Source organism: Amblyomma americanum, chromosome 5, assembly GCF_052857255.1.
Source record: "Amblyomma americanum isolate KBUSLIRL-KWMA chromosome 5, ASM5285725v1, whole genome shotgun sequence".
Classification (NCBI taxonomy): Eukaryota; Metazoa; Arthropoda; class Arachnida; order Ixodida; family Ixodidae; genus Amblyomma; species Amblyomma americanum.
This window is the reverse complement of record NC_135501.1, coordinates 51,015,420-51,042,322: the sequence shown is the minus strand read 5'-3', so window position 1 is coordinate 51,042,322 and position 26,903 is coordinate 51,015,420. Positions and strand designations below refer to the sequence as shown.

At 49.3% G+C, this 26,903-nt stretch overlaps 1 protein-coding gene across 2 annotated transcripts in view; it reads left to right on the top strand.

The window, feature by feature from the left end:
• LOC144134682 (uncharacterized) overlaps window positions 1-26,903 on the top strand; it is a 53,165-nt gene extending 26,262 nt beyond the window's left edge. The window contains exons 1-4 of one of the 2 annotated variants that reach the window (XM_077667536.1): window positions 14,083-14,545; window positions 18,187-18,438; window positions 24,506-24,680; window positions 26,528-26,903. In XM_077667536.1, the coding sequence (XP_077523662.1) occupies window positions 14,156-14,545; window positions 18,187-18,438; window positions 24,506-24,580 (717 nt within the window). In that variant the 5' untranslated portion in view covers window positions 14,083-14,155 and the 3' untranslated portion in view covers window positions 24,581-24,680; window positions 26,528-26,903. Of the gene's footprint in view, window positions 1-14,082; window positions 14,546-18,186; window positions 18,439-24,505; window positions 24,681-26,527 lie in introns of those variants that run through there. The other variant, XR_013315212.1, reaches the window with a different exon arrangement.

Here is a 26,903-nt window from a genome sequence, read left to right as displayed (position 1 = left end):
CCTTGGGGGCAGGGTGAAAGGAGGTTAACGCGCGTCGCTCCAATGACTCCATGGTGAGGTTAGCGGCCGTCACCGAAACAGAAGCACCCATGGGGGTCCCATGGACTTGCTTGTAGTAGTTTCCCCTAAAAACAAAGTAGGTATTGCTCAGGCAGAAAGCAAGCAGCCGGCGCAGGTCCCGTGCTTCTATTGGCGATCTTTCCGGTAGAGAGGCATCGCTATCGAGCGCAGCGGTGCATACGTCGACAGCAAGGTCAGTCGGTACACTCGTGAACAGGGACTTCACGTCGAAAGACACCATCAATTCGCTGTCTTCGATCAGGGTGTTGCGGGTCTTCTCAACAAAGTCGTATGAGTTGCGAACGTGGCAAGTCCCATGGCCAACAAGCGGGGAAAGAACACGGTGCAAGAATTTGGAGAGGCTGTGCAGAGGGGAGCGGGTAAAATCCACGATAGGTCGCATTGAAACTCCTGGTTTATGTATCTTTGGCAAGCCATAAAACGCTGGCGCGGAACCATTGTGGCATAGTAACTTGTAGTAGAGCGGTTTTTGGCTCGGCGGGACGAACTGAAATACGTCGGCGAGAAGCTTCTGTAGTTCCCTCTCCAACTTGAGTGTAGGGTCCTTCTTGAGGCGGACGTACGTGTCACCGTCTTCCAGGAGAGACAGTATCTTGCGGTCATAGTCAGACTTGTCCAAAAGGACTGTCGCGTTGCCTTTGTCTGCTGGCAAAATTACAATATCTTTGTTGTCACGGAGGCTCTTCATAGCGGATTGTTCCTCGCGAGACAAAGCAGAACGAGAAGGCCCGCGATGAATGGCGTTGAGAACGCCCACCACCCGTGTGCGGGCCTCTTCGCGGCGAGTGTTCTCAACTTGGCTGATCGCATTTTCCACAGCGCATACCAACTTCTTCCTATTCGGTGCAGCTCCTAGGCTGAAATTCAACCCCAAAAACCCCCCCGGCCAGACGGGATTCCGTCACACTCTCGACTTCATCAACCTTCGCCAGGCCCATGGCCAAGGAATCATCACCAAGATTCGTCAGTATGTTGGCCTCAACTGTCGTATTGCCTCATTCAAGGCTCACCTGAATTTTACTCTAACATGCAAAGCCCGCGCCTTGGTTCCCCGCTCCTTGCGTCTCAACAGACCGGTGTCGACGCCTTTTGGGCTCAGTGTGGTTGGCAAAGCGGAACGTCAGCTCCTGCAAGCAAGAATCTTGGACTGCAAAGGAAAAATCCGCGCACTGGAGAACGAAGCGTTTTTTGCTCGTCGTCGTCTAGAACACCAATCTCCTAATGAGTTCACCAGCATTCAGTTGCACGCAAATCAGAAGATGGAACGTCAACGCCAGAAAGGTGAGCGTGCTCATGACAATAAGTTAGGCAGGCTCCTATCCGAGCACCAGAGAGGGCAGACGATGATTTCAAAACCCGCTGTGCATAACCTTTCATCGTATAAGCCCAACCGAGCTGAAGAGGCTGTTCTGAATTTGGGGTTGAATTTCAGCCTAGGAGCTGCACCGAATAGGAAGAAGTTGGTATGCGCTGTGGAAAATGCGATCAGCCAAGTTGAGAACACTCGCCGCGAAGAGGCCCGCACACGGGTGGTGGGCGTTCTCAACGCCATTCATCGCGGGCCTTCCCGTTCTGCTTTGTCTCGCGAGGAACAATCCGCTATGAAGAGCCTCCGTGACAACAAAGATATTGTAATTTTGCCAGCAGACAAAGGCAACGCGACAGTCCTTTTGGACAAGTCTGACTATGACCGCAACATACTGTCTCTCCTGGAAGACGGTGACACGTACGTCCGCCTCAAGAAGGACCCTACACTCAAGTTGGAGAGGGAACTACAGAAGCTTCTCGCCGACGTATTTCAGTTCGTCCCGCCGAGCCAAAAACCGCTCTACTACAAGTTACTATGCCACAATGGTTCCGCGCCAGCGTTTTATGGCTTGCCAAAGATACATAAACCAGGAGTTTCAATGCGACCTATCGTGGATTTTACCCGCTCCCCTCTGCACAGCCTCTCCAAATTCTTGCACCGTGTTCTTTCCCCGCTTGTTGGCCATGGGACTTGCCACGTTCGCAACTCATACGACTTTGTTGAGAAGACCCGCAACACCCTGATCGAAGACAGCGAATTGATGGTGTCTTTCGACGTGAAGTCCCTGTCCACGAGTGTACCGACTGACCTTGCTGTCGACGTATGCACCGCTGCGCTCGATAGCGATGCCTCTCTACCGGAAAGATCGCCAATAGAAGCACGGGACCTGCGCCGGCTGCTTGCTTTCTGCCTGAGCAATACCTACTTTGTTTTTAGGGGAAACTACTACAAGCAAGTCCATGGGACCCCCATGGGTGCTTCTGTTTCGGTGACGGCCGCTAACCTCACCATGGAGTCATTGGAGCGACGCGCGTTAACCTCCTTTCACCCTGCCCCCAAGGTCTTCTTCCGTTACATCGACGACTGCTTTTGCATTCTGCACAAGGACGCGGTGAGCCAGTTTCTGACACACCTGAACAGCCAGGAAGACGCCATTCAGTTTACGTTGGAAGAAGAGGTGGACGGCAGTCTGCCTTTTCTGGACGTCCTCGTCTCAAGGAAAGGCCAGAAGTTGTCGTTTAGCGTGTATAGAAAGGCTACACATACAGGCCGCTACCTACATTTCAGTTCCGTCCATCCTGCCGCCCAAAAAAGAGCCGTTGTGAGCAGTTTAATGCAGCGGGCCAAGAAGATATGCACAAACACCACTGACGCCGCTGCGGACGCGTCAAGGGTACGAAAAGATCTCACTAGCTGTGGTTACCCAAGCCATTTCATCAGGTCCACAGAACGACGGCTGTCACGGCCTCGTCATCCGGACGCCCCTCTTCCGCCCAAAAAACGTGCGGCTATTCCTTATGTGCCGAAAACAAGTGAGTGCCTCGCCCGTGTATTACGAGAGTATGACGTGCAAGTTGCCCATGTCCCTGTCAAGAAAATGCGACAACAACTGATGAACGTCAAAGATCAGTTGCCAAAAGAGAAGTTCCCAGGAGTTGTCTACGCCATCCCTTGTGCAGATTGCAACGGTGTTTACATCGGCGAAACCGGAAGTTACAAGAAGCGCCTACAGCAACATGCTCGTGATGTGCAGAAAGAAGATACCCGCAATAACGCCTTGGCAGAGCACGCGGTGACGGCAAATCACAGAATAGATTGGGAAAAAGCAAGAATAATCGAAAAAGAGAAACTGACAACATCACGGCTTCATCTCGAGTCCCTGGTGATACAGACAACGGCTCACACGCTTAATCGTAACGAGGGCAATCTTAACCCGATTTACGCGCGATCTTTACGGCGATTACTATAGCTTTTAAAAAGACGAACCCTCTTGGTGTGTTTCCATTGTGAACAAGGCCCCCGTTCTGGGCGCCGAAACGTCAATACAATTTTTTCGTTTTACTGGTCGGCGTCTCTTTGTTTTGAAATGTAATTAAAGTATATTAGGAACAACAAAGAATCTCACACAGAGCCCTGAGGCACGCCGGAGCCAACGGAACACAATGAGGACTGGCCATTACTAGATGATACAAACTAGGAACGCTTTAATAGAAATTATTCAAGCCAAAGTAGGATGTTAGGTTCAAGGTTTAGTTTGGCTAGTTGGAAGAGGAGGAATCTATGACAAACGTTTTCAAAAGCTTTCTTCTAATCCAGAATTTTTCATTCAGCTATTGAGCCTTTATCAATAATAATATAATAATATCAAAGACAATATCAATCATAATATGATAATATTGGCGCGTGCTCATGGGAGCGCGCCGACGATGAAGACGAAGTGTGCGTGTGCCGGTGGACAAAGACGAAGTGTGTGTGTGGTTCGGACAGCCATCTTGTGAGTTCCCTGCTGTGCGCTGGACTTCGTTGAGACTGTGATCTGTGCCGGTCCTGTCTTCGTTACATTTTTGGTGGAGGTGCGGGGTGCTTTCCAACATCTACGTGCCCCGATGGCTCTCTATGAACACGGATTTGACTCCGATTCATCGCAGTACGAGCCGCCGAATCCGAGGTCAGTCACCAGAGTACGGTCCGTTATCCCCTAGGACCAGGGCTCCAGCTGCGACGCGCAGGACTGACGCGGCACCTATGGCTAGCAACGGAGACGCGGCAGCTATGGCTGACAACGGGAACTCAGCTGCTCATTTCCTGGTCCTCCAGCCGCGAACGCCGGCGACCTTCCATGGCGAAGTGTTTGAGGACGCGCAGGACTGGCTTGACCAGTTCGAGCGCGTTGCCAGGTACAACGGCTGGGATGCGGAGCGGAAGCTGCACAATGTTTACTTCGCTCTTGACGACTCGGCGCGGACGTGGTACGAGAACCACGAGACAACGTTTCCTTCTTGGGAACGGTTCCGTAGCCAGTTGCTGGCGACCTTCGTCAACACCGACCGTCGGGAACGAGCTGAGTCGGCGCTGCAGTCAAGGAACCAGCGACCCAATGAGAGCGTCGCAATGTATTATGAGGACATGACACGACTGTTCAGAAGGGCGGATCCAAACATGGCCGAGGACAATAAAGTGCGCCACCTGATGCGCGGGATAAAAGAAGAACTGTTTGCTGGGCTTGTGCGAAACCCACCTAACACCACTTCGGAGTTTCTATCGGAGGCCACTACCGTCGAAAAGACCCTGCAACAACGCGCCCGCTATTACAATCGCGCCGTGAACACCGTATCAACTGCCCGACTTTGCGCCAGCCTCCAGCGACTCCGCTGACACCCTTCGGGAGCTGGTTCGATCTATCGTCAAAGAAGAGCTGCACAAAATGCGCCTCTCTGCCCAATCGCAGCCGCAGTGTCCATCGTTAGCACAAATTATCCGAGAGGAAGTGCAGCAGGTGGTTCCTGAACCTGTGGCCCCTGCCGCCCTTACACCGACGCCCCCGCGCCAGACGTACGCGTCGGTACTCCGACAGAACTGCGACCTCGCCCCTTGGAGCACCAGCCCATCTGCATCTGCTTTCCAGCCGCGGCCCCCGCCTGTCCCTGTGTTGCCCGAAGCCAGGCTGCGGAAGACGGACGTGTGGCGGGCACCTGACCAGCGGCCCCTTTGCTACCACTGCGGTGAGGCTGGCCATATCTTGCGGTGGTGCCCTTATCGTCGAGCTGGAATTCGCGGATTTCATCCGCGAGTCCCCTGTCCGCCCAATGGCGAACGGTTCCGCGAAATTGAGGAGCACCTGTCAACGCGCCGGGATCACACTCACACTGATTTCCCTTGCCCTGACTACCGCCCACCAACCTCTACCCGCTATCGTTCGCCGAGTCCCCGTCCTTCGACAAGCCGTTTCAGCCGCTCACCGAGTCCTCGCCGGGGAAACTAGACCCAGCGGCCCGCGGAGGTAAGGCCGCTGACGAGCGAACAGCCGAACATCCTCCATCGCGTTCCCGACCAGACGACGGCTATCAAACGAGGACACGTGACGATCACAAAGGATGTGCAGCTTCGAACTTACCGGTCGATATCGACGATTTAGCGGTTACGGCATTGGTTGATACGGGAGCGGACTATTTGGTTATGAGCAACGAGCTAGCAAAAGAACTGAGGAAAGTTTTAACCGCGTGGTCTGGGCCTCAGATTCGCACAGCTGGTGGGCACCTAATTACCCCTGTTGGCCGGTGTACGGGGAGAGTTACAATCGACAGATTTATTCACGTTTGTGACTTTGTTGTCCTACCTCACTGTTCGCGCGATGTCATTCTCGGCCTGGACTTTTTACAGGCTAACGGCGCCGTTATCAATTTACAAGAGCCGCGCGTGACGTTTTCGCCGACGCAAGCAATTGAAATAGCCGACCCAGACGACTCCAGGATACCCGCCCTGCGTATTGCTGCTGATGATGTGACGGTGCCTCCGCGGTGCAGCATGATGGTCCCCGTGCAAAGTGACTCGCCCGGTGATCGAGACGTTATGGCAGAGAGAAACGTCAGCCTTCTACTCGAGAAAGGAATCTGCGCTGCAAGAGGGCTTGTTCGCTTACGGGATCGCTCTGCGACACTCTTGACCACCAACTTCGGAACAGAGTTCCAGCCTCTTGCGAAAGGAACGGCCGTCGCATACGTTACCGACTTCGTTGAGCCCGCAGAAATATGTGCTCTGGAGCTACCGTCGCCGGACGGACGCGATGCAGCAACCGTTCTGTCTACCGTGGACATTAATCCCGGCTTGTCGGTGGGTCAGAAGCAGCGCTTGTTAGAGCTCCTTCACGATTTCGCAGAGTGCTTCGCCACGACATCAAAGGTAGGGCGCACCCCGGTAGCCAAACACCGCATCATCGTCAACGAGGAGACTAGCCCCATATCCCAACACCCGTACAGAGTGTCGCCGGTGGAACGGGAGGCTATACGATCCCAAATGCAAGAAATGCTTGCAGACGACGTAGTCCAGCCGTCCACGAGCCCCTGGCCTTCGCCTGTGGTATTGGTGAAGAAAAAAGATAACACCTTGCGATTCTGCGTCGATTATCGAAAGTTGAATCGTGTCACGAAACGTGACGTTTACCCCCTTCCACGTATCAACGACGCCTTGGATCGACTGCGTGACGCTAAATATTTTTCTTCACTCGACCTTAAGAATGGCTACTGGCAGATCGAAGTGGACGAAAGGGACAGAGAGAAGACAGCGTTCGTGACACCTGACGGCCTTTATGAATTCAAAGTGCTACCCTTTGGACTCTATTCTGCGCCAGCAACCTTCCAACGCATGATGGACACCGTTCTTTCTGGGCTGAAATGGCAGACATGCCTAGTGTACCTTGATGATGTTGTCATTTTTGCTCCTAGCTTCGAGGAACACCTCAACCGGCTGCGAATGGTGTTACAGGCGCTCCGTTCGGCACAGTTGACGATAAAGCCACAAAAGTGTCACTTTGGTTTCGAAGAGCTCAGTTTTCTTGGTCACGTGATAAGCGCTGACGGAGTCCGTCCTGACCCGGAGAAGACTGCCGCTGTGGCACAGTTCCCGCGCCCAACCGACAAGAAGTCCGTTCGTAGGTTTCTGGGCCTCTGTGCCTATTACAGACGTTTCGTTGAAAACTTTTGCACAATTGCCGAGCCCCTTACAATGCTTACTAGAGACAATGTAACTTTTGTGTGGCATGATGATCAGGAATCTGCCTTCAACGAGCTACGCAGCCGCCTACAAACTGTCCCAATACTCGCCCATTTTGATGAACGAGCTGCCGCTGAAATTCATACTGACGCCAGCAATGTTGGTCTCGGCGCTATTCTCGTTCAGTGGCAGGATGGCAACGAGAAAGTCACAGCGTACGCCAGCCGCTCGCTCTCGAAAGCAGAGGCAAACTACTCTACCACAGAGAAGGAATGCCTTGCGGTAGTGTGGGCGATTAGCAAGTTCCGACCATATCTCTATGGTCGCCCGTTTCGAGCTGTCAGTGACCATCATTCGTTATGCTGGCTAGCCAATCTCAAAGACCCTTCGGGACGGCTTGCGAGATGGAGCCTTCGCCTCCAGGAATACGACATCACGGTAGTGTACAAGTCCGGCCGTAAGCACAATGACGCCGATTGCTTGTCACGTGCACCTGCCGACGTTGCTCCGGCCGAAACGGAGGACGACTTCCCGTTTTTTGCTCTCGTCACGTCGTCCGATATGGCCCAGCGTCAACGGGCTGACTCAGAGTTGCGTCCGCTCATCGAGCATCTGGAGGGCCTTAACGTCGCTGTGCCGCGCCTTTTCGTTCGAGGTTTAGGTTCCTACAGTCTCCGAGATGGCGTCTTTTACAAGAGGAACTTCGCCCATAACACGGAAACCTTTCTTCTGGTTGTGCCATCCGAACTCCGTCCAGAAATCTTGCACGCCTGCCACGACGAGCCATCGGCTGGCCATTTGGGTGTTACGCGGATGTATGCCCGCATTCGTGCGAAGTATTACTAGCCAAAGTTGCTCTCATCAGTCCTGCAATATGTGAGGACCTGCCGTGACTGCCAGCGACGAAAGACACCACAAGTTAAACCCGCAGGGCTTCTCCAGCCCATCCCACCGCCTACAACACCTTTCCAACAAAGGGGCATGGACTTTCTGGGCCCATTCCCATTGTCTTCCTCTGGGAACAAATGGATTGTTGTGGTGACGGACTACTTAACGCGGTACGCCGATACATAGGCGCTCCCCCACGCTAGTGTTGCAGAAGTGGCTCAGTTTTTTATGACATCAATCGTCTTGCGTCACGGTGCGCCATCAGTCGTCATCACGGACCGTGGAACCGCCTTTACGGCGGCATTAATGCAATCTCTCTTCGAACTCACCCACACCAGTCATCGGAAGACAACAGCCTATCATCCCCAAACAAACGGCTTGACTGAACGCCTCAACCGGACGCTTGCGGATATGCTTGCTATGTATGTCGACGTTGAGCATCGTACGTGGGACGAAGTTCTTCCTTATGCAACTTTCGCCTACAATACGGCAGAACAGGAGACTACCCGTCTTACACCTTTCCAGCTGGCCTACGGACGGTGTGTCACTACCATGCTGGATGCTATGCTACCCGCTGCTCACAACGACGGAGACATCGGCCCCTACGCTGACGTTGACACATTCGTCCAGCGGGCTGAAGAAGCCCGCCAACTCGCAAGGTGCCGGATTCGACATCAACAACAACTCGACGCTGGTCGCTACAACCTCCGACACCGATGCGTTCGGTACGAGCCCGGCGACTCTGTATGGGTATGGACACCTGTGCGCCGCCGCGGACTCTCCGAAAAGCTCCTCCGACGCTACTTCGGTCCGTACGAGGTGGTTCGTCGTATAAGTGATGTCACATACGAAGTTTTTCCGCGGGACACGACCTCCTCACCACGTCGGCGCCATCCGACTGAGATTGTCCACGTGGTGCGCATGAAGCCCTACCATGACAGGCTGCAACCCGCCGCTTTACCAGCTTAACAGCTCTCTGTATTCTCTGCCGTCCGCCGTCTATACCGAACATTACCTTTGCTGTCCGTGTTCGTTTCCGGCGTCGGGCCGCCGCCTTGATGGAGGGGGTAATGGCACGTGCTCATGGGAGCGCGCCGACGATGAAGACGAAGTGTGCGTGTGCCGGTGGACAGAGACGAAGTGTGTGTGTTGTTCGGACAGCCATCTTGTGAGTTTCCTGCTGTGCTCTGGACTTCGCTGAGACTGTGATCTGTGCCGGTCCTGTCTTCGTTACCATATGAAGATTGTGAGTGAATGATGCTATTTGCGTTTAACATGAAAGAAATTTTCGAAAACCGTGCTGGGCGCAGTTGAAGTACGAGTTAGTTCACAAAAAAGTTGCGATATGGGAGTACATGATGTGCTCTAGTAATTTGCAGGCAATACTGGTTAATGAAATTGGGCGGTAGTTGAGAGAACTTTTGCTACCAGATTTGTGAACCGGAATCACCCTCCCGACTTTTTATTCAGCTAGAAGACAGCAGGAGTCGATGGACTGCTGAATAATCTTACAAAGCATAAGTGATGAGTACGTTCTTGCACTTTTAAAAAATTTGCCGTTAATTAGGTAAGTGCCGCGGCTAGATGACGATTTAAAGTTGTAAATTAATTTTATGATGCCGCTAGGGTGAGCGCAGACGGGGTTCATTATCGGGTACGCACATGACTGAGAGGGTGGTAATGCTGTGATAAGACAAATAACAAGGTTATTACTGAAAGTTTTGTGTAAGACGCCGGGACACTGTATCCGGTATAGGGAGACCGTCAGGATCTGTTAAGTGAATTGAGTCGAATTTTCTTGGGTTAACCGCGCACCAGAAATATCAAGGATCATTAGTAAGCATGGCGGGTAAAATGTTGTTGAAGAGATTACTTTTGTCGTTCTTGAGTGCGGTTATATATGCGTTACTAGCTGCCGTAAAGGCGCACCACCGGGGACCTGAAGGGGAACGTGAAGCGTTACGAAACAGGTGTTTTATCTTGTTCGGTAATCTCGTGAGGTGAAGGTTATGCCAAGGCGCGTTTGAGTTGCAAGAAATGGTCCCTAGGGGAATGAACTTATCGATTACTCTTTGGATTTGTTACTGAAGATGCTCCAATAATTTTCTACTGACCGGTTTTCGAAGCCATTAAGGAAGATTCCTAGTAATATGGACAGCTCATTGTTAATGACCTCAGAATTAGCTTTGTTGTAGTCCCAGATCACTTTTTTTATCCTGTTAGTTTCAAGGGGTGGAGCACATATTGCAAAATGAATAGCTAAATTACCACTTTATCCGGGCCTGTATGTAACATGCGGGACGGTATCGGGGCGTGATGTTAGTATTAAATCCATGGTGTTAGCGGTAGCTTGTGTTAATTTAGTAGGTTGTGTGACTAACTGAGATAACGAAAAAACTGAGCAAAGGTTTAAGAAATCGATACTAACAGAAGCGAACGGATTAAGAGTAGGCAAACTGGAAGACCAGGAAATGTTCGGGAAGTTAAAGTCACCGAGTAAAAAAATATCAGCATTAGGATGTCGGAAGTAGGCGCTGTTCATAGCATCGTGTAACTGTTCGCAGGACTTTGATGTGAAGTTCGGGGGCGATAACTTAGACAAAGGAATATTTTACGGTAGTGTATTTCAACGCATGTCCAGATGGTTTCATGTTTGGTATCAATGTGTATCGGATATGACCTAATATTTTAGAAATAGCCAGCAGAACACCACCGCCTTGGCGCTGCGTGCGGTAGCAACGGAAAACGGAAAAGTGCGATAAATCACTTATTACTTCGCTGTCGTGAATGTTATAATGAAGCCATGTTTCGGTGAGCGCGATGATGTCGGCGTTACATGTGTCAATAAGGGAATGCAAAGAATCACGCTTGTTAATAACGCTTCTTACATTAACTTGTGAGACAGATATGCTGCGGGACGGTTACAATTTCCTACTTCACCTCTCCTAATCCTAGGGCGTGTTATTGACGGTAAGTGAAGAATGTTGAGCAATATCCCCCGAAGAGTCGGCCTGTGGTTCGAGACTGGGCTTGGACAAGGTTTTGGTCCTCCTCAATTGTCAACTCCGAGACAGATGCACGAAATGTCCCGATTGCAGTACATGAGTGGGTGTTCTGGCAGACAGCGGCGCTAGTATCTTTTGAAGGTTGTCGGAAAGACGTCGGAGAGGAGATAGGGTGAAGTCCACAACTGGCCGCAGAGAGATGCTAGGTTTGTGAATTTTAGGTAGCCCGTAGAAGATTGGATATGAGGTGGAGGTAAAGCCTTTTAAAATTAGGGTGCCGCTTGAATATCTCCTGTTGAGAATTCTGTTGGTTGTCTGAATGCTTTAAGACGGATCCTTGGGAATCTTCTCATATGCCTCACTGCTCAGCAGGACCGAAGCTTTATCCTCGTAGTCGTGGCGGTACATCACCACCGTTCAGTTGCCCTCGTCGGCCTGGAGCGCGACTATGGTGGTGTCGTCTCGGAGACCCCGTAGGGATTTTCGTTCCAGTGGAGACAGGTTACTTGGAAGTCTGCTGGGCACCTTGACGATGACACCATTCACTTTCAGGCTGACTTCTATATGTGGTTCCAGGTGCTGGATAGCATCCTCGACAGCAACGACAAGTTTTGGGGGGGGGGGGGGGCGGGAACAAATGACAATTTGAACCCGCGTCCTTTTTCGAGGATCGAGGATTTATGCGGCGTTAGTTGACGGGAGGAGAGGTCCTTTATGAAGCCAGAGTTTTGAACGTAGGGTTGTTTCTGCTCCCACTTTTCCCCGCCGGACAGACTTCTGTGAGATGTTTTCTTTTAGGGAGCATAACGTTCTGTGCGACTGAGTCCCGGTGACACGCTTTTGTAGAGATTGTATTTAGTACCCCTCTGCTCCTGCCATGAATGTAATTTACACAGAAAACAAGAAATTTTTTTCATTTGCAAGTGGTGATAGCCACATTTATTCCAAAATCACTATATGTAGACAATGCTTATGAAGCAGTTCAAGATCCAAGAGGGAAGAAAGTGCGGAGCGGCAATTGCACTGAAGAACTTTTAAACCCGCCATGATTCTTGACTGATGAAAAAGGCAGCAAATTCCTCTTTCAGCACTTCAGCCTGGGGGATGACTTTGGGGGCCCTTTCTTCGCACTGAATTCCGAAACAACGGATTTCGAAGGTGAGGAAGGTGCTCGACGCTCCTGTAAAGGTCAGAACGTTTTAACATCCGTGGTACAGATATTTACGTTAGAGACACTGACAGGTGCGCTGTTGGCAGGCGGGACTTGGGATGCGTCAGGAGGCGACATGGAGTGACTAGTACCAGCAGCACAATTTGGGAGCGATGCACGCGTCGCCGCCTAAACAGATGATTGTGAAGGCGGAGATTGGCCTGCAACAAGTTGCGATAATGCCTCAGTAAAACTACACAGCACCACAGAAAGAGCCTGTTTTACTGTGGACACTATCGACGTAGTCAAACTTCACTATATATCTTTAACAGAACAGCGCGAACGGCTGGAATATGAACTACTGTGTCGGTCCAGAAGAGCGTATTCTTCTGCTTTCGAGCATCGCTTCACTTGATTTATCTAACAGGCTTTGTTCATCAGCTCGGTTCGAACTGTTGCGACCATCAGCTGAGTGGTTGCAGTTGCAGAGTCAACACTGGAACTGATCAGCTCACCGCCGAATGGTCTCCACAAACACGGCAGCGGGTCTGCTATTTGCACTCCTTACAACCGTGACCGAACCACCAGCAGTTGGTGCATTGTAGAGGACAGGGCTGCAGAGGACCCGCATGGTACACTATCGTCCAGATCTTGAGTTCAGAAAGACAGGAGCAGCAAAAGTTGTTATGACTAATTCTGTCGCTAAACGCACACCATTTAATTCTCTACTGCACCGGTAGACAGAAAGAATCCCCATATCTGCGTCCTGAAATATTTCCTCTATTTCCTGCGGGAGAGATGCTTGGTCCACACCACAAGGATGCGAGCTCTTCCGGGCTGAAGGCGCTCATCAGCAATGATTAAAAGGTTTTGCACTGGAGCAAGTTTGGGACACAAGCAATGTCAGAGGACTTGCAGACAACGTCTCTATGGCCGAACGGTCGCACCTCAGAGTTATAGTGTTTGGTTAGAAGCCTTAGCTCCTGCTTAAGAACTTTAGAGATTTTCATTTTGATCATGCTCTCACCGATCGGTACGAGAGCCACAGAGATGACGTCAATTCCATTTTTCTGAAAAAGTCAAGCGGCAAGCTCTGAGTTGGCAAGCTGACAAACCATGCTGCCGACCCTCCGCCCTAGGAGATGAGCAATATACCTGGGCCCAACCAGCCTTCAATTGCACAATAACCGCGCCTAGATTTTAAGACCTGGCCACATTCCCCACGTATAACGGCATGACAAGTGGTGAGCAAGCAGTCTCTAGCAAGACACCACAGTTCATCTCTGAGCCAAGCACCAGCAGAGCCACACCACTGTTGACCTATGTAGACATCACGCTGTTGTTGCTGTTAAACTTTTAAAAGATGGCACATACCTACACTGGAGGATCGGTCAAGAATCGGGAGGCAGACGTTGCTATTCATCTCTACATAATAGAGGCAAAGGGAAAACACGCGGCAGAGCATCACCGGGGAATTCTACCTCAAGTAGGGCATGGACTGAAAAAAAAAACTTTGGATGAAAAAGAGAACGAAGATAAAAGAATAATTCATTGAGCGAAAATGTAATTATGCATACAAAAGAAAATACTGTAACATTTACAAAGGCTATGGTATATGTATAAGAATTGGCATATGTACGTCTTCCTCAGCTTCCATAGTTTTTCAAGCCTAATCGGCAAAAAAGGCGCAATGCAGTGCCATTAGACGTGCCTGGAGAGGAACGGAACAATTGGATGTTCCAACCACCGCAGCAGGGTCGCATCAAATAAAAAATAACTGCCCATCTACAAATTGCATGCCATCACATTATCTCCTGTCAATTACATTTATTGTTCCACAAATTTTTTTCTGGCATATAATATCTCGACAAAGCCTGCACGATACCCCGACCGAAGCCAAGCGCGCGTGAGGTGCACGCTTAGAAGAAGATGAAATCGCTCGTATGCGGTGCGGTCGGAATTCTCTTTGAGCTCCAGTTTGCCGAATCGAGAGAGTTGCGAGACGCCCATATCATGCCGTCTCCGGAACCAAACAAGCCTGCGGATGACCAGCCGATTCCCACCGGGGGCACTGTGGAAGCAGGAGCCCACAATGGCGGGACCGACGCAGCGGCGGCCGTCGTTTTGATCGACCCAGCTCAGTGCTCGGCCCCACAAACTGAGACCATGCCGGCTCAAGACTACAAAACAAAGAGCGACAACAGCAGCCGACGCCGTCGCCGAAAAGGGAAGAAAGTCAATGCAACGTCAGCGAAGGAATTATCAATGGCCTCTTCAGCTGCCGCTCCTGGGACTGGACAGGAGGCGTCGATGAAGCCGGAGGTCACGAGCACTCAGCAAGAAACCTCAACGTGCACGTCTTCACAGGCTCCGAACCGTTCGTGCGTTGTCGTAGAACCGCAGGTAGGTGCGCCACGCACTTCTAACACGAGAGCTTGAGATCTGCAGTTGAGCAGGAAGCCTGGCACCACCTTGGAGGCTTCTTTATGGCGAGAAAACTTCACCCGCGCACGCAAACCGCGGTACTGGCAGCGAAGTGTCTACGCTTCCTGGCAATGAAATTTCCCTAGCTGGCGGCACAGCCCTACCACAGAGCCTATAGTTATCGAAGGAAGCAAACTGCAAGAGGCCCGATAGCGATGCTACCACGCCACGTGTCATTGCGTAGGTTGACACATGAGCGTGCTTCCTCTGGGAAGGCTGCGTTCGTTCGCCTAAAGCAGCGAAGGTCGCTCAACCCATTCAGTGCATGCATGCCTCTGGGTTATTATTAGTGTTAAGTAAAGAAGAGACCTTTCATAATGCAGGACTTATACTGGGTCAACACTAGGATAATGCCATGAAGGAAGGAGTGAAAGAGACAGTCCATGATCCCGAACAGCGCTATTAATAAGGCGTGCCTCTCTCGTTGTACAAGGCTTTCTTGTCGCGACCCCACTGCGACCGGACGCAACGCTAGGTCATTCGAGGCCGTGGCGGCCGAATTTAGAGGGAAAAAAATTGTTGTTTAAGGAAAGGAAGTGACGTAGTAACTGTCTCTCATCGCGGTGGCCGCGCGTACCGCGCCATAAGGTAAGTAATAAAGGAGAGATTAAAAGAAGAAAAAATGACGCAGGTTGGTCGCAATTCTTCGGAACCTTGATGCCGAGCGAAAGCGGCTTTTCTGCAATTCTTTCTCGAACTGAAGAGATGGTGGCTTCCTGACCTTACGGGGCTGGGATTAGGGGTTCTCGCACATGTGGCGAGTGCTCCTTGCCACCGGGGGTATCTGTTGCTAAACCGTCGTCGTAGTTTCAGATGGCGCGGTTGTTGCGACGCGCGTCCTTTACTTGAATCTTTCCTCTCACAGCTCTTTCAGCCTGCCTACACTGTGCACGTGGCAGCGATTGTGGCTCAACCTGAGCCAGTGTCCCGGTCTGTGTAGTTTCATTTTCTTTTTTCATGCAGTCGCAACAACTCCCACTCTACAAATTTCCTACTAAATTCTTTACACTTGCTGCAACCGCGGTGGCTCTGGATATGGCGGTCGTCTGCTAATCCGAAAGACGCGAGTTCAATCCCGAACGCTGTGGTAGAATTTGGATGGAGGCGAAATTCTACAGGCCCGTGCACTGTACGATGTTAGTGCACGTTAAAGAACACCAGGTGGTTTAAATTTCCGGATCCCTTCACTATGGCGTCCCTGATAAATTCAGTTGATTTGGGACGTTAAACCCCTATCAACTTTAACCCGAACCAATGCTTTACACGTTTCTTTTTGAACATTTTTATGCAATTCTCTCATTTTTGCGCATTTCTTTCTGCAATTCCGGAATTTAATTTATGTTTTAATTTTGTTCTTTTTGTTGTTTTATTTCTTTAATGTAATTTTTTTTCTGTTTATTTTATTTCATTTTATTGTACTTTCATTTCAATTTTATTTTGTGCTTCGCTGCCTCCCAAGGTAGTTTTGTGTACCGACATGCCATTGAAGAACGGGAGCAGGGGAGTTTTCGCTCTAAAAAAAGGAGCCGTAGTGGAGGGCTCTGGAATGGTCGCGATCACGTGAGGATTTTTAACGTGCACTGACATGGCACCGCAAACGGGTGCCTTTCGCATTTTATCTGCATCGAAATACGGCCGCCGCGGCTGTGTTCGAACCTGGGAGCGCCGGCTCTGTAGCCGTGCGCCCTTACCAGAGAGCCACCGTGGCGCGAAACAAAATACCAGCACTTTTTTACGTCTCGCTTCACGGTGGCTCAGTAAGGGCGTTCGGCTACTGAACCGGAGTTCTCGGGTACGGCCGTGTTTCGATGGAGGCGAAACGCAAAAGGCGCCCCTGTGCTGTGCGATGTGAGTACACGTTGAAGATACTCAGGCGGTCAAAATTGTTCCGGAGCCCTTCACTACTGAACTTCCTTTCTTCTTTCACTCCTTTCTTCACCCCTTACCTTACGCCGCGGTTCGGGTGTCCACCATGATATGTGAGACAGTTACAACGCCATTTTCCTTTCCTCAAAACCAATTTACTTGCATGGGAGTGTGGGTTAAGGTTGTGGGGACTGAAGTTAAAATGAATATGAAAGTACACGTACCCGTCCACTGACACGGCCCAGGTCAACATGTAAAAAAGGAGAAATAAAATAGATGTAGAGTAAAAAATGAGACCTAAATTCTCGGGACACCTAAGGCGGCTGCCACTGGGAACCGATGATGAACTCGCAAAAGTTGATTGTCGAGGTGCTGACTCCGTGGGCAACTGCAGCCAAGTACTTTTCTTTAGGCAGCGAGCAGCAGTAGGGAATGGTGCTGGCATTGCGATGGGTAGTCCCACTCACATGGTCGCCACCCTGTCGAATTCAGCTACGAACATGTGTTCACAATAATTCCGACCTCTGTAAGGAGGTTTTCATAGCTGAGGAACAATTCTTCCTTAAATGAAACACGAGCATCAGCAACAGTAAAATAAGAGAAACTGGGAAGTAAATTTTAAGGAGCCATTTTTTTTAGCGACATAACGCTTACCAAGAAGGTAGATTCCGAACCGGTTACATACAATATAGAACCTATTCACAAAAAATATTCCTTTTACTGCGTGGGCTCTTTTTTTTTATAAATCTCAATCTGATATGCTTGAATAACTCATTGTGTAATTTTTGCGATGAAAATATCAGACACTAAAAGTGCTATAGCCACGGCCGCTTGATAGTAAAGACTTTGATTACAGCGTAGTATGCATCTAAGCTTTTTTTTGCATTTCTGGTGGATAACCTAACGTAAGTTTACTAGAAGAGAGTTTTAGTGAAGCGTAATAAAAACCGCAAAACACTGACATTGTCGAGTATCAACACCAGCGGGCATCTCAATGTCGAGATTCAAAACGAGCTCCACATTTCACCGCTTACTTTTTTCTGCATTGCAACGCGCACTCGAGAAAGCGCGTAGGAGGCTAAAATACCGTATAGTTCTTTAAAAGAAAATTAGCGCGTATCTTTTAACGCTTTCAAATTTTTATTTTACCGAAGTGTTGTCCGGCAGTTAAATTCGTCGAAAATACTTGTTCATATAGAATTTCACTTGGAGGATTGCATGCGATTCTCAATGAAAAAATACAATTAGACGCTGTGCTTTCAATGGCATTGCTATGCCATAGTGAGCCAACACGCCGATATGCCTTCCCATTCTGATCCTTTGCATGACACGTTTCGGCCAGTTGTCGATCCCTTTAGCATTGCCCGGTGCAAGAGGCAGTGATTGTAATACAGGCGCACAAGTGGAGATGACGTGTAGTAGCACATCATGAATAACGAACTAGTTGCGCGGCAAAGAGCTCCGCTACGAGAGGACGAGGTTTACCAAAACAAGGCGGTCTCGGCAGCCGCAGGTGAGCGGTATTTTGGAGTCGCTGCGAGTGGATATTGCACTTGGTAAAGGCCATGCGCATTTGTTGACAATGGCAACACGCTTCCTTTCAGCTAGCACGATATTGCCTATGCAAAGAGGCGATCATCGTGACATTGGTGCGCATTATGGGCTCTAACATAGTATTACTCCTGCCCGAAAAGGGCACCTTCGATACTTCTCCCCTGCAGGCGGAGGACGCGAAGGAAGCCGGGCCACAGGCGTGTCCTCCGGAAGCGTCTGCTTCCGTTCCCGTGGTGGTGACGGCGCAGCCGGCCGAGAAGAAGGCTGCACCATCTGCACCGCATTCATGCCTCCGTGTTTCGACTGCTGCAAACCCCAAGAGCGCCCGGGACACCCTCACGGCGGTTAACGACCCACTGCTCACTGTTCGCGCAGATGTCGTCACTACCACGGTGAAGTGCTGGCTGCTTTCTGGCATGGTTATCTCGCAATAGGTGCTGATAAGAATACAAAGCCAGAGTATGTTTTTGAAGAAACTAAACGATTCCCCTCTCAAAAAAGACAGAAAGCGCATAGCAAGGATGGGTTGTAGAGAAAATTACCCGATTATACACTAAGGCAGCAAAGTGGATACTAAAAAGAAAAGAAAAGCGTACGTCCTGACGGCAGAGTATGTGGTCATGAAGCGGAGTTCATACATTTGCTGGCTCAGGCGTATTGTGAATAGCAGACTGCAGGACAAGTTTCAGGTGGTGCAGGATGTAACTACAATACGTATACTTAAACTATCTGGTGATGATTATTTCAAGGTAGCACGTAGGGCGCGTGCCCCCACCTGCAGCTGGAAACTAGGTTAGAGTTTTCACTTAGCAAATATCGTTTTCTCATGTATGCTTTTCACGTAAATTGTCTTACTTCTTCCATAATAGGGTTACTGCACTACGGTCCAGGGATGCGCTTTGAACTTTGAGCCTAAATAAATAAGGGGGAATGTGGCAAAACGTGGCATAAAGAAGAACGTGGTAGTCGGTTACTTAGAGGCCTCTAAGTGTTTAATTTGTAGTTGGCCTGTATGACCCGCAACATGTGCACTACACTTGATAGTAATGTTCGCCACACTGGCACATTTTGAGCAAAAAAAAATTGCAAACAATGTCTGTGTAGAAGAGGAAGTGGTCGAAAAAGCCAGAAATTCTTCAACCGAATTATTTGAGAAAATCGCGGTTCAAGCAAACTGCCATTCTATATTAATGCATATATTTGGTTGTTAGAAATTACTGATTGTATTATCTTATGCAAGGATTTAACATTTTCGTGACTGGTGTTTTTTAGAGAAAATTATTTCAGCTGCAAGTTTCGCATGGGGTAAAACCCCGCATGCTGTTTATTTTCTTGGGTGAATTTAAAAATACTTGTTTCGTTCTTTGCTCTAATGCTTTCTCCAGTTTTGGCGCTCTCTACAATAGATCCAACGCGCGAAAAGAGTACACTGAATGTCGAATAGGGAGCGGAACACGTGAAGAAAGATCCAAGAGCTACAAGCATTGCTAGCACCATCAATTGTTTCAGCGTTCCCATATCCGTCTACTATAGAACAGAGAAGAAAATGAGAGAACAAGGAAGGCGGAAAACATTAAAAAGGTTCCGAGCTTCAGTATTGCCCTGCGTCAAGCGCATAAGACCAACTGCTTGTACAACGCATTATCTACCTCTTTCCTCTTTGTAATCTCTTCTAATCTCTTTCTAACCTCTTTCTAATCTGACCTAAATTGCATTCAAAACCTCGCGTGCAACCGTTGTGAATCACATGATATCACATGTTAATTTAGCCGCCGCGGTAGTGGTTATGGCACTCGGATGCTGACCCGAAAGACGCGGGTTCGATCCCGGCCGCGGCGGTCGAATTGCGATGGAGGCGAAATTATAGAGGCCCGTGTACTGTACAATATGAATGCACGTTAAAGAACCCCAGGTGGTAGAAATTTACTCCAGGTGGTAGAAAGTCCCCAGGTGGTAGAAAGTCCCTTTGGGACTTTAAACCCTTATAAACATCACAATAAAACATTTAATTTAAAATGGCTTAGCGAAACAACAGTGAGACTAAAACAAAATAAACTTGTGACGAAGGAACGAAATTATCAAAAAAACTGATAGGGTTTTCACGTAGCTAAACGGAGTAGACGTGCGAAACCATGCCTTTAGCCAGGTTGGATAACGTTTTTGCTTTGCTTTGTCGTCGGCACATCAAGCGACGATATTAGACTCAGGTTAAGCTGATCTGATCTGTTCGCGGCGCAGATGGAAGTTGATGAAGACAACGATGTGCAATGCACTGAGCGAGAGCGTGTTGCAGTTTAACAAGAGGCGTGATCGGCTGCGGCGATAACACAGAGCTCTTGTGCAGTGACCAGCAAAGCTGGCCTGTTTCTACCACGGTGGGATTGAAACCCAGTCACGGCGAAATTTGTTTTAGTTCTGCACGAGCTTTTTCTATGCTAGGCTTGATCTTCGAGGTCAAGCAGCACACAATCTCGGTGAGCCGATTAGACCTCGTGAAGTAGTGCTTTCGCTTCAGAAATGGTGTAGTCAGAAAGCACGCGAAGCACGGATTCAGAACTGCTCAGGCTCTATAGGCCGTGGAACGAAATTGTGCATTGTTAAGTCTGCGTACAATGTCGTTCATTCAAATAGTCTCCCAAATATTACCTAGCTGTCGGTGAGCTTTATGGGCGTTCATTGCGAGGATGAGTAATGCCTTAATTTTTGTAGGGTCTCAGTTTGCCGAGCAGGAGAGGGCAAAATGCGACGTCTTGAACTTAGAAATTTTAATAAACTTTACTCTACTCCCCTTCATCTGGCCTTTTCAAGCTTGCTGAGCGTGATGTGAGGATGATGAGAAATAATTGCACGATATTCGTTTTTTTTTTAAGTCTGGGAACAAAAATAGAAGACGTACAAGGAGTCGTACAGCGCCGCAACTAGCTACGTACGTCCGCACAGGGCCTCCCACTTTACCTTGACGGCATGCCACAGCTGAACCACCGTGCCATCGCAAAAGCGCCTTGAGGATAGCTCCTTCAAGATTAGCCAGGTGTTCTCGGTGAGGTTCAAGACTGCCTTGTTAGGTGGCCACGGCAGGTGAGGCACGCCGTAGCCATCCAGGAGGTCGCTCATAGCGCGGTTTGTGCGCGGGGCTGCGGCCGTGGTGAAAGATGTAGCAGCCATCCGAGAGCGGCCCATCCTAAGCGTACGGAAGCAACTGTCCAGTGAGACTTTCGCAGTACCCGGGCCCGATGAACGAGCCCTCGATCCGCATGAGAGAGTTGAGACTGTGTCTAGTGAAGGCGTCCAACATACTGACCGCGGAGCGCCCATTATGACCCCGCCGTGGGTGTACTCAGGGCATCAGATAGAGAAAATATGCTTCAGCAAACACTAACATATGTCAGATCCTAAACTTGACAAAAGTAGGGCTATCTCGTCCCGCTGCGGAAAAATGAAAAAAAAAAGCTGAAGGCTAAAAACAAAATAAATGCAACATTCTGCTCATGATTGTGTGCAGCACGGGAGAATAATGTGCTTCGTATTCTGTATTGCATCTGTGTCAGGTGAAGCAGCAAGGGGAGAAGCGAGACAGCACTATATTCTTAAGATTACAATACGTTGCAAATCATAATTCGTTTTCTAGCACTGTCAAGTTAGTCGAACTTTGCCCGCGTTTTTCGTTCGCTGTAAGAATGATATACAATACCTTTTGTTTAACGGACGTCTCTCACGCTGCATTTGATCCCAGGCTGTGCGGGAAGTTGACTCATCCGTGACGATCTCCTCCCGTCTCTGCCTCTGGTAATACGGCTGAGCGCTGTTCTCGTCCTTCCGGCGTGCCAAAGATTTCACGCTGAGGGACAGCTTCTGTGCAGAGTCGTACGATGCGCCTTCTCTCCTCGATTGAAAACCTAGGTGACATTCTTGTGATGTACCTAAACCAGTGCGGTCGTTCTCGTCTTTATACGTTCCGTGATCTCTCACTGTCCATTTCACAGTTCATTTCAGAAAAGCAGCGCGCACCGCGATGTGCGTGACTCATACCAGTCATAAATATAAAATACGAAGGTTCAAACCGTGTTCAACATTGGACACTAGGTGACAACGAAACATATAATAGCAAAAACGAAAACGGCCGCGTCGGATTCACTGCTTCGCAAGGATGCCATCTAGGACCAATCGAGGAGAGAAGGGGCGTCGTACCACTCAACGTAGAAGGTGTCTCTCAGCGTGAAATTTTGGGTACGAATGAAGAGCGTGAACAGCGGTAAGCTGCTTTATTAAAGGATGCAGAGACGAAGAGAGCAGAATTACCAATAATGATCGCAGAGGGCGGGAGATGGGCACAAAGCATGAAGAGGGTTAATTGTTGCTTCCGTGGTTGTACACTTCTTTTTCAACGCCTGGGAGCTCGAGACGCCCTGGCTATGGGTGCTCCTTCGACACCATCACGCGTAGGTTGCAAGAGGCAGGTCTAATGAACTGCGTTGCACTCAAAAGCAGCAACTCACATCAAACCAGAGTGGTCGACAGTGGTCGACACAGGAGTGGTGGGAGGGGAGTGTGAAAAGACGAGTCCGCGTTCTGAACACGCTGGGTCCAACAGCCGCGTGTGTGGCGTCTGATGAACAGCTGTTATGACCTGTCATACTTACAGCTAACGGAAAATGCGGGTAAAGATAGAGCAAGTTGTCAGTCCTAGAAAACAAAGTATAATATTCAACACATCGTAATCTTAATATTAAACAGCCTCGCTTCTCCCCTTGCAGCGTGACTTGATGCAGTATCGAATACGAACTGTTATCTCGTGCCGCTCAAAGGCACGAATAGAATGTTGGATTTCTTATGTTTATAGTATTGAGCTTTAGTTTTTTTTTTTTGCAGTGGGACGAGCTAGCTTTACTTTGGTTAAATACGGGAGCCGACATGTGTCAATGTTTGTTGGAATATGTTTGCAATCATTTGTGCCCAAGTATCTCCCTGAGTACACCACAGTTTGCTCAGCAGTGGCCGCTACCGCGTAAGTGTATAGGCCGCCACCATGAGGGACAGCCTCGACCCACCGGGCTGAAGTAGTGAAGAATCCTGATTAGGTAGTGAATTCCCCACGCTCTGGACGGGCCGTTCTCGAATTACTGCTACATCAACCAGAACGACCGCAGCCCCGGGCAGAAAGCGCGAGCTGTGAGCGATTCCTGGAGCGCTGTGCCGTACGTCCGCTGCAGTGGCCACCCATTGAGATAAATCTGAGGAATCTTGAAGAAACAGTTCTACTCACGCCGCGTTTTCACAGCAGATCAACTGCGGCATACCGTCAAGGTAGAGTGGGAAGCCCGGCGCGGACATCCGGAGCTAGTTGCGGCTCTCTACAACTCGATGCCAAAGCGATTAAGCCTCAGTAAAATTTCTTTAACAATAATAATTATTGTGATTCGTCTTTCATATAATTTCACTGTGGTGATACTCCTGTAAATAAATTTTCACAAGCGAGAACATTTCATACTATCCAGTTAAAGCAGTTGTTCAGCGGACTGGTAGAACAGAATATTAAACCCATTACAGAAAAAATCCTGAAAAGAAATTTCCCTTGAGAACTTGGGCTGAAAAGCGCACCATGTCTGTTATTTGTCGCACCGATGTGAAAAAGCGCGCATCAATGTAGCTGCCGCCGTAGGCCGCGCTGCTTAAAATCCGACTGCGGTGGACGCATGCGAAAGGCAATGAAATTTATCTATGAAGGCAATATAAAAATAAACCTATAATAAAACAGGGTCTCGTTCCTTCGCGCCGCAGCGTTATGATGAACTGCAGCCGTCCGATTGCACTGCCACAGCTTGATGTGCACGACCAGTGTCAATGCGCGCTCCTTTTTTTCACGGTCGTGAAATGCAGAGCAACGGAACGCCACACTAGAAATTTATCGAGCGTGAGAAGCACCCGTGCGAGAGCGAGGGCGAGGTTTGTCGTCACTAGGGGCAGTATGGCCGCAGGCAGCGGCGCGAGATAGCAGAGCCGTGGGGCGACTCTGCAGCCGCTCCGCCGGTGCCCTTAGAAGCGGTTCATTTACGTTCGCTACCGATAGTACCTGGGGCATGCGTTTCTTGTAAGTAACTTGCCTGCCTTGTCTGGAGCCATCAGCGTGGCGGCGCCGCCGCACTGTCACCTGGTTCGGAGCAGCTGCCGGCGGCGCGGTGCCGTGGGTGATCACGTGGTTTGTCGCGTGGTTATTGACGTGCCAGCCACGTGGTGTGGAGCAGCAGCCGCTGCTGCCGGCGGCTGGCACTCGGCCAGCTGTAGCTGTCGCGTCTCTCTAGGTTTAACTCGAGCTAAACCACCGACAATTTTTTTTCGCGTCCACTTGGGATACCTCAGGCTGAAATCGAGCGGAAATTATGTGTTACATGGCCTGCCAATCAGCTGGGCGTCCGATTCCGGTGACTTGGCTCACATCATGCATTCTTGTCGCTTCAACAGGTTACGCTGGGGCAGACTCTAGCCGCCCGTTCCCAGGGGATGCGGTCGCTGGAGACCAAGTTTTTTGCATTGTGATGTTTGGCGGCGCTCTGATCTGCTTCTACCTGCTCCTGCAGCCAAAGCCGGGTCGAAAGACGCAGCTACTATGTATGACGGACTGCTGCGCTCGGCACAGGTGACTAACGGGCCCAGTTCAGATTACTGATTTGTCCCCAAAAAGGCTGTTGGCAGTATAATATCGTAGTTAAAGCGCTAGAAGATTTATCTCGAGTGTTTTAAATTGCGTTTTTTCTATGAGGGGGGGGGGGGGACTTTAGGACTGACTGACTCACTCTGCGTGCTGTTTGTTCCATGTGATGCACTGCTGGTGGCTCTAAAACTTTGTTGACTCAGTAAATGAAGTCCCTCTCCCGTTTCCGAACTTGGTTTCAGCCAGACGACCAGCTTCTGAAGGACTTCGAAGCCTCCCGGTGTCGTCTCGGTGGCTGATCACAATAGAGCGAATAAAGAAAAAAATAAACACAGCGAAGAGACCGGTTTGTGCGCTCAAGAAAAGAAACTTAAAGGTGGCTCAGGATTCAGGCAAAACAGGGATGTGAGCGAAATCAAACACGGTGAGGAGGGGCGACAGATTGCAGACGGGTTAAAAACAGCGGTGCGCGTGCTTTGACGATCCAAGTAAGACTGTACTCACCATCGGGGGCAAGCGTAATTGAGCCCCCTCCAAGTTCCGACCCGTGCTACTCAGCGTAGGGGCGCCACCTGATAAAACACTTGTGGTGTCGTAACGGGCTGAGTGTATACAGAAAGACGTGAACACAGACAAACGAAGTGCGTCACGTCTTTCTGCACCACTTAGCGCGATTCCTTCAGTATGAAGCACCATCTCGCCCCCACTCTTGTTATGTAATGTTCCCTTGTCAGTACCGCACTGTGTTGTTGCCTGCCTCAGTCCCGTCCTCTTTCGCGGTTTTGCTTCTCACAGGACCAATGCGCCGCGGTCTAGACACCAGAAAAGTTTTGTCAGGTGGCGCACCTAGGCAGATGGCACGGGCTGGAACTTGGAAGGGTGTTCTCTTACTTTTGCCCCCCATGGTACATAAGAATAAAAGGTATAGCCAGCAAACGTCCATATTTGCTACCGTACGTTTATATAAAGTTGCAATCAGTGACATTCGATGCCGAAATAAAAATTAGGTCAGTCTCACTCAATTTTGTTTTACAAAATTTTGTTATCAGCGGTTCAGAAACCGCTGTGTTGGTTCCGGCGTTATTTAAAAGTAATTGTTCTTTCATCCTGCTGATTTTCGAGCGATTTCCATTGTTCATGCCTGTGTTTATTCAGCTCCTACTTCGTAATTGCCGCACGGGCTTCTCGTGAAATTACTTGGGAGCAACAGCCTCATTAGGCAATGCGTTAAAAGAAAATGTTGAGTATGGTGATGAAAGTTTTTTTAGTCATAATGGGCTTCTCAAACCTGAGAGGAACGTAAATGGCTAGCATGAACTTATATCTCGACTTTTGCAGCTCAGATTGTGTGAGCTGAACAGCTCAACCGCTTTTTCGAAATTCTAAAAGATGATATGGCTATTACTAGTGACCGGCTACAAATCTCAATTGAAACTAGGCGCCTAACTCTATATAAGTTAATAATTAAGTATTAAGTAATAATTCACCAGCTTACTACTAAAGGCGATTCACTGGTTTTATGGGGTCCGCCAATGCTTGTAATACTACGCCGCAAACGACATATTTTTACCCCGCAAAGGCTAATTTTGAAAATCTTTGAAAGTGTTCGCTGAGCCACTTATTACAGTGATGTTCACGTTCGAAGACTTGAGATAGAACGTTCTCATTTTTTTACAGTTTTCCAACAACCCAAAACATGACCAGCATTACTGCAGTGGTAACTTTTAGGAAGTGTTTCATAGAATCACGATCTTTGGGGGGAAAGAACTCGGTCTTCTCTGCTAACTCATACAATTTTCTGACCCCTAGTAAACGTTCTCTTTTCTCTTCAGGTCCTATTTAAAACCAAAAACTTCCTGAATGGAACCTCTCTGGCTACAGTAGAATGGTCGACAAATTCGTCCTACACCGCAATGATCTCTGGCGTTTCAACGCTGTCTACGATGAGCAGAGTTAACTACTGGACGAAATATTTGGGATGAAGCTACTGCTGCGGGATTGTTGCGCCTTGCATCCACATTAGCAGCAGCAATTAGATTTGTTATTATTTTTTCTAAGAAACATGTTCTAAGACAACATTGCACACGAAGTTACATGCTTGGCTTGATCACGATCCCTCAAAGTGAACAGCGAGGCAGGCAATTTCTGAGTCTGCGCTGGCGCTGGAACGCTCGTGTCCTTTTTAGATCTGTCACACTTCAATGTTTA